Genomic DNA, 14,249 nt, shown 5'->3' with positions numbered 1-14,249 from the left:
ACTGTGAGAGAAGGGGACTTTCACAAGCATCTTTAAAATAAAAACCTCAGTAGACAAAACATTTCATTAAAACATATTCTGTATGTCAAAATCTAACAAACTCAGATTTATATGTACTGTATATATATTTAAATCGAGCATGGATATGTACATAAAACAATTGTTGCATCGAGATAATCGGTTTAGAATCAAATCGTTGGTCTCAGAATTGAATTGGGTGGTGCCTAGAGATTCCCACCCCCACACAAGATTATAGTAGGTTAAATACATTTATTAATCATTCATAACTAGTCCAATCTATATATCTATATTTAATGAATATAGCTGCTGAGTATTGCCTGTGTTTGTTTGTTGTGTATTGTGTCATAAACAATATCATATTGCAGTAGGGTAGATAAGGGGTTAAACCAATTTATATGTGTACTGTGTGTCTAGGATGATGTTAAATAATAAACAACAAACTAATCAGGAAATCGTTGGAAGGGAACAACAGATTTGGGTGACCATAATGAATAGCTCTGCGTGTTTGCTCAGTAAGAATGCACTTTACTGTATGTCTTTACATTTTATGAAAACTAGATTTCATTACAGAATATACTGTCAAACGTTTTTTTTTAATTTAGAATTGCATGGCTGCGGTGTGGTTTATATTACCTATGGGACTTTTTATTTTTCTTCACTGAGGGACAACGTGGCAGCAGCCAATAGGCAGCCAGCCTCTGACCTGAATGTGTTGTCTACTCCGTGCCATGCGACTGTCAGTAGATTAGTAGATAATATCCTAAATGCCATGCAACTAGCGAGAGATTAGATATTCTAAATTCTGCATCTTCCTGTTAATGAAATAACCCAGTAATGTGATAGTTCCTTTTTAAGGTCAAGGGATTATTATACAGTAATGATGATAATTTTAAAAAGTGACATTTCTAACGGAGCTACAGATATTTTACGTTTTACCCCTAAACACCTACTGCTCGTTTCACTTATCTGAAATTTTCAGCTGGTCTGTTTTAGCTTGGTTTTCTCAGATGTACAGTAAGAGAAACATACCTCCCTATATAGCATATCTCATTATATAGCTTCATTCCTCAATTTTCCCCAGCAATACTATTTATTAATTCTTCAGAAGGATACACTGCATGGCAATGTCAAAGCCCTTATTACAGTGTTGGCTAGAGAGTAAATACAGAACATACTGTATGCTGAGCAGCATTATTAACTCATTTTTTAATTAAATGTTCACAGGAACAGCATGTACATTGTGAACTAATTTAAATATGCAGAAATACTAAATTAAGATATAGTTATTATATAATCAGATAATACGTGCAGTTATCTCTTGTATTATAATTGTCTTGTTAATCCAAAAGGAGTAATTGGTTCTGCACAAAGAGATACAAGCTTACATCTTGCCTACGTTGCTGTACATCTCAACAAGAACATGCTGGTAATTACCAATACAAACATCAGTACAAACAGCAGTATCCATAAGGATTGAGTTTTAACCACACACTAGATGAGAGCATTGGGTGGTGTGCCCATGAGTGGGGTGCTGGAGTGGATTATGTGTTATGAGAGCATGGTAGTGGAGTGGAGTATCATTGAACTGTGATTGTATATCCTTTTCAAATAGCCTACACAGAATACAGTGTAATTCTGGACACATCCATATTTGGAGTATGGAGCACTGCCTTGTGTTTCCTTGTGTTTGGAGAGACACATTTCTGTTGCTCTTCTCATATGCTTTGTTGTCTATGTGGGAGTGTGAAAAATCATCCAAAAATACTAAATACGATCATGCACGACTGGTATAAACAGCCACTGTGCATTCACAATTTTACACCTTGATTTTGTTTAATGTCAGTACATGCTACACTTCCACACCGTTTTAAATGTATTAAATGATAACTTCATGGCAGAAACCCTCATTTATGCTTTCAGAAACTCCTGTTTGGACTACTGCAATGGAGTCCTGTCTGGGGTCCCCAGCAAAACCCTAGACAGGCTCCAGTATGTCCATAACTCTGCTGCTAGGGTCATCACCCACACCAAGACCTGGCAGCACATTACCCAAATCCGCATCCACCTTCCCTGGCTCGCAATAAATTCCTGCATCACATATAAAATCCTCTTTCTCACCTACAAATCCCTCCATGCCCTGGCCCAACAGTAAGTCTCCTCACCTCCTCCATCCATACACCCCATCCCAAAACCTGCGGTCCTCAGACGTTGGCCTGCGCTCCCTTCCCCACACCAGACTCTGTACCTTCAGGGACAGAGCCTTTAGTGTTGCAGCCGCCATCCCTCTGGAACACCCTCCCTGCAGATATCCAAAATGCTACATCCCTGGACATGTTTAAAAAAAAAACTCCTGAAACACCACCTGTTTACCACAGTCTACAATCTCCTTTAGTTTAGCCAGTCTCTGGGTTTCTTGAAAAGCGCTATATGAACACAAGTTATTAGTAGTAGTAGTAGTAGTAGTAGTAGTAGTGGTGGTAGTAGTAGTCTTACCCAGGCATGAGCAGGAGATAATTTTCCCATAGCAAAACTGCAAGGCAAAGTGAAGCTATGACAGCTGCTGGTTACAAGGAGAAAGAGCTAAAGGAAAAAAAGCTTTCTGCTCTGCTTGCTCTTGAAGTTGCGGATAAAGAGTTCTGCCTCAACACAGGATGTTGTGGATGCTGTGCTGGGGCACCAACCATGTAATAATCTCATCCAGCAGCTAGCAGTGCCTGCCTTATTGGTGGTTTTGGCCTGGCAGTAAGGCATTTTGACTTTTTAGCTCAAGCTAGAGTCAGTCAGGCTGTAAACTTGTGGAATGGACCGGTCACAAGTTGAAATACAGTTAAAGTAATGCAGAAAACAGTAAAATGCCAAAAAGTTTAAAAACCTTTCTGCCAAATGTATACCATGTTTAACTGATTTACATTTTCTGTGAACACTTTATAGTGCTAATAATTTTTTACAAGTTAAAGCACAGATGAATAAGCAGCAAACTTGTACCTGAGGGAAATTTATACTGAAATATGCTTAGGCACATTCAGGATAGCACCTCCATTCTCACTATAGATAGTTACTACCGAGGGGCAGCACCAAGCATGCATTTGAAAATCTCACTGCACACACACAATTGGACAACACTATGACCAATCACGACAACACACAGGGTGACGTATCCAGAGCCCCATACACTTAGCTACCAGCGGAGCTAACCGGTAGATTAAACTGTCTGTTATCTGTTAAGCTCGCCTCTGGCCCACCTACATCAGATACAACAATCGGCTACAAGGGTATAGTTAATGAGCAGCATTACTCTATGCCAGAGTAACTCGCTGAGCAAATTCAAACTGTGCTCTCACGAGAACTCTGGATTTCCTGAGTAGATATCAGTTATCATAAAACAAGAAAAAAAGGCTACATTTACTCACTTAAAGTTCTAATCTCGAGGCAGCTGGGCAGCTGTGTTCTTGCAAACATTCACCCATTTCTTTCTAATAGATGTGTCTGCCAGATTCAACTCTGGATCTGCCCTTAGCATTGGCACCAGTAGACAGCAAGAGGGCCTAAACGTAAGAGCCAGCTGTAAGAGCCAGCAGCCTAATCTGGCAATGAATCTCAGATCAGTGTCTCTGTGTAATACATTTCTCTATTCCCTCAGCCCAGCTGGACAATAAAAGCCTTAACTTGAAGACATGACCAGAAATTTGTCGCTCACCATGTTGCCATTTTGAGAAATGGCAGGTTTAATTTCTGTTTTTGGAATATCACTTTGTCTCTTTACAGTGCATGTGACCAATGCTGTTGCACAAGCAGTAATGTTTCTACTTTGCTGAATTGCTTAAGATTATGGCCCAATTAGTGGTGAAGTCTAAGAGTGAACTGTGAAAGTATAGACATTCATGGTCCCCAGACATTGGGGGGGATTAGATGTTACCTAACTATTTTTGATGATCACTGAGCACCTGTCAGTCTAAAATTTTAAGCCGTGGGTTCAGTCCCTGGCTGTGGTGTGCCCTGGCCATTTAAATACAATGGGAAGCCAGGGAGGGATCAAATTATTCTCATTCCACAAGCAGAGCAACATTCAAAGCTCTTTGCGCATTAAACCTCCAATAAAATTGGCCACTTAAGGACAGTGGAAACAAGCTGATCCAAGCAGTTGCAGATCAATAATAGCATCAGTATTTCTGGCCACCAAGTGAATGGTTTTGGTCTCCACCAACTCCTGGGGGAAATATGTGGCTTAAGTAATCCAATAGGTTTAACAGCTAGTTGCTAACTATGTTAGTTTCCCATTTAGTGCTAAGCCGGTAGTATACATTTGGATTTTACAGCTTTTTCCCTTCTGTACAGTAATGTTACGAGCTGTGAAATCAAAACAATATGCTGAAGTATCCTATGAATCTCCATAGAGCTGAAGGGATGTGTAAAGCTGAATTAAATTTTCTGCAGGTTTGTCATTATGAGCAACCCCTTTCTCACGTCATGCCATCCATTGTTAATAGGAATATCTTGAGTATATCAGAAATAGCCGCTTTAAGTGCTCCTGGGGATGCTCCTCATTGTTACGTGAAAAGAAGCAACTGGCCTGTTTAATAGAGGAGGAAAATTGCTGTCCATAGTGGGAGTTGACAACGAAGTAACTCCAACCAATGGCCACATTTCCATAACAATTTTTGTAAATATTAATGGGCCACAAGGAATTAATCTTCACTGTCATGAAGGCGAGATTTTCAGAAGAAAAGAAACCAATCTGCTCATGCGTGAAGTGAAAGCGCCAGTAACCATAATGACATTATATAAAATATACAGATATACACAATAACACTATTTCACATTGTAATATTTTACAGTTTAATGTTTGTGTGCTGCTGCACGTCCAAAGACACTTGCGTCGGGCTTTGTGCTGGGTGCAAGATAGGGCCCGTTAAGTGTAGAATTTGTTTATATGAAAAAAATACAAGGAACCAGAGGAATATTCTGTCAGGGAGCAAAACATTCCTAGTTAAACCTCTGAGCACCAGGTTAGCTTATCTGATTTTACCTCCTGTGTTATCAGCACTGCTTTCTCTAGCCTCTCTGCGTGGAATAGGTTTGTGTATGTATGTGAGTGTGCAGAATGAATGCCAGTGTCCTGTAAGCCATGGTCTCTTCTCTTGCATCAGCAAAATAGTCAGCGCACCCCACTGTTCTCTAAGAGGTGTTGATCTGAGGGATCCGACCAGGACATTGGCAGGAGATGCATTTTGGCCAAGCTTCCTGTTTCCACACTTTTACAGCATTATATTCTAACCTGCCTACACGTTGTTTCAAAGAGGTTTGCAAATGACACGTGACGCAGAAAAAAACCCTGTACTTTTCTGATAAAGACAAAGAGGAAGACACGTGTCGAAGGAAAACTCCCCATTATCCTGGGATATCATCTCATCTTTTTCCTGGTAATATCTCTGTTTCCCTGGTAACCCCAAAGCGACTGAGTATTACCTGGAACCCAGTCAATACACTTGGAATATTATTGTGCTGGGTTGCTACCTCTGTGCTGCTTTGTTGTCAGCCTGTGGAGTTCAGAATACAAAGAAGCAGGCAGAACAAGAAAGCGATGTATATCTCACTTGATTGTTTTGCTTTGTAGCTACATTCATTTTGAATGATGTTCAGACAGTCACGTCGGAGGTGTCCGGTTATACTGTGCATTAAATTCAATTAATGGACATCCTCTAGCCAATCTTAATTGAGTTTTCTCTGAGGCACTGGTACAATTAGCTGTCAAATGTTGGGCAAACACTACTGTACAGCAGTGTGTTTGGTTATGTAAGTTGATTTCATGTTTGACCAGATGGATGGAAAGAGGAAAAGGAGGCTTAGAGAAGCAGAGAAAGAGAGCAGACAAAGTCTATGAAGAACAGAGGCTGTGTTGTCGTAGAAATTCGTCTTGTTCGCTTGAAAAGTACAATTGCGGGTGTGACGAATCAAATTCTTTAATACGAACGTACGGGAAGAAGACCTGAATTGTTCTCTCCTGTCCCTTGAGAGTAGCTGTTCTTATATACTGTACATTTATTGCATTTGTACATTTTAAGTCACCAAAAGGACAATAGTTGCTATCCTCAGACAGGGGATGTTTGAGCCATGTATATGACAACATAGATTTCATGACCTCTTTTCCTAAAATCACAAATTGTGTTAATGTTTCTTCACACCTGCCTTTGTTGTGTGGAAGAACTGCACCCCCCCCCCCCAAACCATTTATCAAGAATACACAACCCTTTCATAATATGACTTTGATCTTCTCTCTCTCTCTCTCAACTAAAACCCCTCAGACATATGTAATAAGCTTTAAATCTTACAATCTAAAATGTTTATTTCCCATAGTGTAGTTACAGACCATTTGTGTGTTTGAATTTGTGATTATTGGCATTAAATGTATATGCTGTTTTATATCAGTGTACACAAAATAATTAGTTAGAGAAGGAAGGCCAGCCAAACTAAATGGATGATCCGCGAGTGTGAAATAGAAAAGAAGACAGTGCTGTAAAGACGTCTGCACTTGCAGGTATGCCGACCTCAATACCATCCACGCAACCTGTTCTTCCTCCCTCGATTTCTATCCTGACATCTTGGTTTGTTACACACCTTCCATTGAGTGTATCTTGTTAAAAGAAGAAAGACAAGCAGAGACAACAGTGAGAAGTCCTAAACCCGGATAAACTATAGAAGAGACAGGATTAAATGGATTTGACAGTTAACCGAGGCGGCGGCCGAAACATGTTGGCATGCCAGGTGAAATGGATGCCGAGCCCACAAGTCCAGTGAGACGTCTTGTAAAAGTCATCTGTGATTCATGTAGAGAGAGTCAGTTCCCTGGAGATATCTGATTAATATCCTGCTGTGGACACTGCTGGACAGATTGTTGAGCACTGTCTCCGACACACAAGACGGTGGTGGAGACAGAAGTCTGAGTCTGCAGAGACTTTGGGTCTGTTTTTCTTCTTCCATTTATTATTCTTATGCTGTTGGTATCACTACTTGGAGTCTAGTGAGGGCCTAATTATTTAAAACCGCAGCTTTCAGTAGACTAAATCAGAGCTGTCCTTTCATGCCATCCAGACTTTTTTGGCATAATTATTTTAATTCAATTCAATTTTATTTATAGTGTCAAATCATAAATTCATATAGCACTTTTCTAGTCTTAATGACTACTCAAAAAGCTTTTACACAGCACAGGAATCATTCGCACACATTCATACACTGAGGCCGAGGCTGCCGTACAAGGTGCTACCTGCTCATCAGATTAACATTCACACACATTTACACTCCGATGGCGCAGAATCGGGGGCAATTCAGGGTTCAGCGTCTAGCTCAAGGACACTTTGACATAGGACTGCAGGGCCAGGGATCAAAACACCAACCTTCCAATTGGTAGGCGACCGCTCTACCACCTGAGCCACAGCCGCCAAATACTGCACTATGTTCATCAGCTAGTCTCAAACTCTGTCTCTCTGCTGGTTGCTGCTGAGCAGGTAGTACTGTCAAAATACGTTTTCTGGAACTACATCTCTCTTAACCCTTGTATGGTATTCAGGTGAAATTGACCCATTTCAAATTTTTACAAGAAGAAAAATGGTACAAGTGTACATTTTTTCTACCTGAAAATCAATGGCCTTACCTTATGATGATGAACATGTTTTCCTGACTCAATTCAGAAAATTATTCTGGATAGGACCACTTATGTTATTTCCAAGATAAGAATGATCACAGAGTGGATTTTTAACATGAATTATAACCTTATGACAAAAAAACAAATCCCACTTCCATTTATAATTGTGTTCTAGTAGAGACTGATTACATTCCCTAAACACATATTTTATCTCGATTGTTTAAAATTGAGAAAAAGAGAATATTTGTTAATAGATTATGAAGTGAATTGTTTTTAAAACCCCATATAAGTCACGGGTCAGGGATACGAGAGGGTGCCGAAAGTGGAGACAACACAAGTGTTAAGTCTACCTTTATAGTTTGGATCTGGTGTGAAGGACTTTGTCATAAAGGAGACAGAAAAAAAAATACTAATGACAGTCCAAATTATTCCCACATTTCCACTGGTCCATGCACTTTCCAGTAGCTCTTATAAGCTGTAAGTTGTAAGCCTCTGTGCATTTGCTCTGCTGATATGAATGGTCTTTTACTGTATATGTGGTTAAAAAATAAATGCTGATGTACGGTAAAACCCAGCGCATATTCACGCAATCAGCAACTGCGGGAGTGTTTCTAGTAAATTGCATTTCTAAGTCATTGGGCATAGCAGTGAAAAAAAACTTAAATAGCTCTTTCGAGGCCTGGCCTCCTTTTCAGTAAGAAGGAATTCACCCGAATATGTATTTTTCTCTCTGGGGAGCTTGACATGAAAGAATGCAGTAAAACACAAAGCACTAACCATTAAGTAAGACTGACTCAACTGACTGATGGTTGATCGGATGGTTGGTCTCGGGCAGAGAAACCGGCTTGAGTTTCAAGGCTGGAAGCAGAATGGCAATCTTAAAAAGAAGGAATTATATATATTTACTTATTTTACACAATTTATAAATTAGTTTCATTTTACAACACTCCTCTGTTTGTTAAAACTAATTATTTCAGTGTTCAGTCATGTTTTAAACATCATCTTTAATATCAACTCATCGCAAGAGACACAAATGTTTGAATTTATTGCTTTGGTTCTTCTGGGCCTGCTATGGTGTTAGGAATGTGTCAGTTTAGACGTTGATCTTGTCTCTAGAGAACATGGGAAATTACTTTTGATGAGGCTATTAACTCACCATCTACAACGGAGGCGACATCAATCAGCCAATCAGTGTTTGGCTGATTTTCAGGACAAACAACTGTCAAGAAGATGCTGAAGACTTTTTGTGACATCAACTTACTTTCACAAATTGCTTAACAGGACAAAAAAAAAAAATTACTTGGATCTAAAAACAAAATCATTTAAATGACTGAGAGACAACATTTCTGGTAATGATTTCGTTGTTTAAATTGATAAATGGCATTTTGGAAATTCAAGCTTAAGTAAATGATGAGGAAGCCAGAACTAAGAAACATCAGTTGCAAATGATGCTGGGCATGAGGGACAACTCTGGCTGGCAACCACTCTGAAGCATTTATACCTGCATGGGGTTGACTTCGTAACAAAAGCTGGTTCTCATTTCTAAATCTCGTTTTTTTTTTTTATTGCTGCAGGTCAACAAGACAGAAGACAAGTCCCTGGAGGAACGAGGGCGCATCATGATTTCTCTTAAGTACAACACCCAGAAGTCTTGCCTGGTAGTAGGCATCATACGCTGTGCTCACCTCGCCGCCATGGACGCCAACGGCTTCTCCGACCCCTACGTCAAAACGTCAGTATACAAACACATCAAAACAGAAACTGGAGCTATTTCATAATAAGTTACAAGATCAATCTCCAATCTATAGTTCACAATTTCCCGTGGTGTGTTTTCATACTACTTTCTGATACACCCAAAAAGGATAATTCTGGTTTATTTACAACTTGGACCTCAATTTGGCCAATATTTCTCTCCGTAATAATAAGACTGTACTGGATTCATTACCCAAAGTGTTGGCTAAGGACACAATCTGAAATTGTGTTGCACTAGGGGGAAAAGTCAGCAGGTCACAAATACCATTAGGCATCGGCCTCTAGGCTTCATGAATATTGATATCAAATATCTAAATGTCTAGATAACAGTCAGTGGTAGACAAACTGTCATCGCCATCTTAAAGCCTTAACATCTGAATTTATATATTATGAAACACAGTGGTGGAATGTAACTAAATACATTTACTCAAGTACTGTACTCAAGTACAAATTTGAAGTACTTGAATCTTTTCATGCCACTTTTTACTTCTACTCCACTACTTTTTGGAGAGAAATATCATGCTTTTTACTCCACTACATTATTCTGACAGCTTTAGTTACTATCCAAATTCAGATTTTTGCACACAAAACACATTTAGTTTATAAAATACAATGTTTTATTATTTATTTATTAAACTACCCAACAATATAAACAGCCTACAAGTCCAGCTGAAATGACTAACACATTAAACAACAAGTACATTTTCCTGGTGATACATACTTTTACTAAGGTACCCTTTCTGCAGTACCTTTATTTGTAACAGTATTTTTACACTGTGGCATTAGTATTTTTACTTAAGTAAGGGATCTGAATACTTCTTCCACCATACACATTATACAAACATGGGTATCACGTAAAGACGCCTTTCAATTGATTACTTTCATTCCTCCAAACATTTCTCCGCAAACCACCACATGTTCGTCATAATAATGCTATTTTTAGTGAATGTGCAACACACAGCAGCAGTGCTGAAATGGATTAGCCTGCAGTGCTGATGTTTTAGCAGAAAGGATGTAGACTACCTGTGATTATCAGCTGCATGAGAGACACACAGCACGAGAGGCCATCCGCAGGGCTGCCATTTGAAGGAGTGTCACATTTATCACACCTGAACATTTCCCAAGCCTTTCATCTGGCTGAGCAATGAAAGTGCAATTAATTTTCAACTCTGCTGTGCACACCTTGGGAACAAAAGCATGACTCGTATCAGAGAAGAGAGGCTGGCAACAATTTTCCTACAGTGTGAGGTTGAGAAAATCTCCCTGAAGCTTGAAGGACATACGGGCCGATAATAGATTTACTTCCGAGCTCATGTCAGAGGGAATAAAGGAAATGTATACTTTGCCAGATAGAGAGGACTGCATGATTTTTCTCCCCTTTCACCAGTAGATGTCTAGCACAAGTCTATCTGATGCATCAAGTCACCTGAAGAGTAAACGGTTTACACTATTATGCCAGTAATATCCTACTAGTCAACAAGGTAGTGGTGTACATGACAAATCATCCTTAATGGCTCTTCAGTAAATGACAAGTGAATTTCATTAAGCTTAAAAAGCTATTTTTTTAAGAATAAGTGTTGTACAGCGGCTGAACAAAAACATACTAATCACAGTACGGCAGCAAAATGTCAGCAATTTACAGAGTGAGATAACACTTAAACCCATTGATTGGCATAATAGCATTATTTGCAATCTATTTTTCACTTTAATTGTAGCTTGTTTTGCCTGGGGGGGTCAGTAGTCCCATTGCATGACAGCAATCAGGTTCCCCTGCAATATTCTCATCAACTACTATTTCAGCCCCCACTCACCCTGGGGTAAGTTTGTAAAAAAATAATCCATTTACCCTCTCTTTAAGTTTCTTTGTTACATTGGAAAATGGAAGTCTGTGCGGATCTAGTGAGCATGTAAAAGGAAAAAGGGATGGGGCGAGCTACTGTAATTGCTTACTGGATTGAAATTTAGCACCATCAGAATGAATATTATTCCCCAAAACTGTTCTTTGCCAAATGGACAGAGGTACACAACATCACTACTACGCAAGGTTTCATATACAACCTGCCTTTTGCATCATTTATGGAGGCAGAACAGGAGCAAAGATAACACACAACTTTTATTTATATTGCATATTTCACAACACACTCTGTTGCCAGTTTATTAGGTTCCCCTAATTAAAGCACAGTGGGGGCAGAAGTGCTCTGAAGTAAAAATAGCCTTACCACAGTGCAGAAATACTTTGTGACAAGTGAAAGTCCTGCATTTAAAATGTTACTTTAATGAACATAAATAGTGGCATCAAAAGATATTTAAAAGTACCATAGGTAAAAGTACTTATTTTGCAGATTTGTCCATTTCAGAACATTTTTTTTTTTTATTATGAATAAATCAATGTGTTCCTCACTTTAATATAGCAGTGAGTAAATGTGGGGCTAATTTTTATCTATTTATATGTTTTTATTTATTTATTACTTTATATACACTGCTGAATAGCTAGTGAACTTCCCCTATGGAATCAATACATTTCTGTATTTAATAATATAATTATTTATTTGTCGAATACATGTAGTAAAGTAGAATATTTCCGACTTAGTATAAAGTAGCAGGAAAGGAAAATACTCAAGGAAAGTACAAGTACCTTAAAATTGTACTTAAAGATAGTGTGTGACTATTTGATATTAATGGATGTCCGTTACATCAAAGTCATTGCCAAATGAGTTGCAAGACAGCTAATTAAGACTATCGGCTCTAACTCTGTATTTCACAGTATGGATGTGTTTAAAAAAATGGCGTCGTCCGGGCAACATTCCCCAGCAGAGGCTCGAGTGATGCGTTTTATGTCAACGCAGCATTTAGCATGGAGATAAAGAGGACATAGAAATTACAAGATAAATTCATTTTTAATTGAAGATAATCCATGTTTATCTTTTTAATCCTCAGTGCCGTCCTTGACTTGACGGGTTAAACGCTACTAGCAACTGCGTGGAGGAGGGGTGGGGGTGGTCCGCGATCACCAAAGGCTTGCATCATGTTGCTGCAAGCCGACAGTGTTGCTGTCATTACTTAGAATTCCTCATAAGGGCGGCAGAAACTACACACTGTAGCTTTTAATACTTGAGTAAAGTCACACTTCCACCACTGTTAAAGCCCAGCCCTGCATTATTTCTATCATGAAGGTCATAATGGTTGGTGGTCATGGTCATTTTGGAGGCTGTAGTTTGTGGTGCTGTTAAATTGCATTATACTGAGAGATGTTTCCAATACTTTGTGAGATTTATGATTTAAAGAAACTACACAACGTTGTGATGCAGCAGGAGTATCGACTGCCTTTGGAAATGTTTTATGAGGAAAGGTGTCTTCACCTCTGTAATCTCATCAAAAAGGCACTAAAATGAAATCTTATTAATCTACCATGCATTTGACATTGGACCCAATTGTGAAAGGTGAAGACAACAGCATATATGTATAACCAACTGGGAAAAGAAATGTATTTCATAAAAGCACAGGTGGAGTTTAAAAGTAGTAAATGTAAATGTAAAAGCAGTAATGTAAAGCAGGGTGTGTAACGTAATGCAGCTGTGTGGTTGGCTGTAGGGCAGTACCACAGTACCCTCTGCAGGACAGAACACAATAACAGCTGAACAATGCTTTCACAGAGTGTGCGTGTGTGTGTGTGTGTGTGTGTGTGTGTGTGTGTGTGTGTGTGTGTGTGTGTGTGTGTGTGTGTGTGTGTGTGTGTGTGTGTGTGTGTGTGTGTGTGTGAGGATTTACATAGTTGATGATGGTTTCAAATGATTCATCAGCATCATGTAGGCATTTAATAAAAGAACCTGCAGGGGTTTGTGGTATTTTCTCCTTGCTGTAAAAAGCGTCGAGGTTTTGAGTCTTCCCTCCTTGCTCTGCTCCCCTACAGGTACCTGAAGCCTGACGAGAACAAAAAGTCAAAGCACAAGACTGCAGTGAAGAAGAAGACCCTCAATCCAGAGTTCAACGAGGTATCTTCCACTATTGTGCTAAAACCTTGCAGCTCCAATGTCGTTTAATTTTACTTTCCTACTTTTATTTTCCCAGTGTTTGTCCGGTGCTTTTATGTGCTGAACAACCTCCATAACCCTGGGACCCACAAAAGCCATTCTGAGTAGGCAGGGCTGTCAGATCAAAAACATGTTTCTTCTAAATTCATTACAAGATGATTTTTTGCGATAGCAGCAGTCAAGCCAAAGACAGCTCAGCTGTCTTTTGATACTTTATCTAACTTCAGATCTTCTCTCATCCATTGGATGAGACGACATGTTTAAATGAGGTCGTCTTGTTATCCACTGCGGTTATCGCCATCGTTTCTCTAAAAGGTATATGAATAAAAACGTGATGACAGATGTAGGGGTTTTTGTTAAACCTTTACTGAATAATACCTAAACTTTCACTCTGATTGTTGCTTATTTAGTCATGAATTTTTTTTTATCTTATACAGAAAACCCCAGGCTTTAAAAATAAGTTTTCAGGGGCTTTAAATCTGTACCAATACATATTTTTTTATATAAACAATGGGAAAAATGACTACATGTGTAGGTCAAAGTTGGTGCCTAGCTGGAGAACTCATTGGAGCATTTAGCAGCTAAAGAGCCAGCTGTTTTACTCAGGAGTTAGTGGAGACCAAAAGGAAACTGGATACTGGACTTACATTTGGCAGTTGAAACAACTCCAAATTGATGTTAACGTAGCTCCGTGTCTGCTTGACATATAAATAGCAGAGCCCGACCGATAAAGGATTTTAAAGGGCGATACTGATACAAATATTTGGTTATTTAAAAATCTGATATACGGGCCGATAAAAAAAAAA

The 14,249-nt window shown here is 39.1% G+C and overlaps 1 protein-coding gene across 2 annotated transcripts in view; it reads left to right on the top strand.

Moving 5' to 3' along the window:
* Positions 1-14,249, top strand: part of doc2b (double C2-like domains, beta) — a gene marked incomplete at its 3' end in the record, with an annotated part of 119,460 nt that overhangs the window by 102,692 nt on the left and 2,519 nt on the right. For both annotated transcript variants that reach the window (XM_032534257.1, XM_032534256.1), the window contains 2 exon segments: positions 9,235-9,392; positions 13,323-13,404. In XM_032534257.1, the coding sequence (XP_032390148.1) occupies positions 9,235-9,392; positions 13,323-13,404 (240 nt within the window).

Source organism: Etheostoma spectabile, chromosome 13 (assembly GCF_008692095.1).
Source record: "Etheostoma spectabile isolate EspeVRDwgs_2016 chromosome 13, UIUC_Espe_1.0, whole genome shotgun sequence".
Lineage (NCBI taxonomy): Eukaryota > Metazoa > Chordata > Actinopteri > Perciformes > Percidae > Etheostoma > Etheostoma spectabile.
The sequence above is the reverse complement of the archived record's forward strand: the minus strand, read 5'-3'. Positions and strand labels throughout refer to the sequence as shown.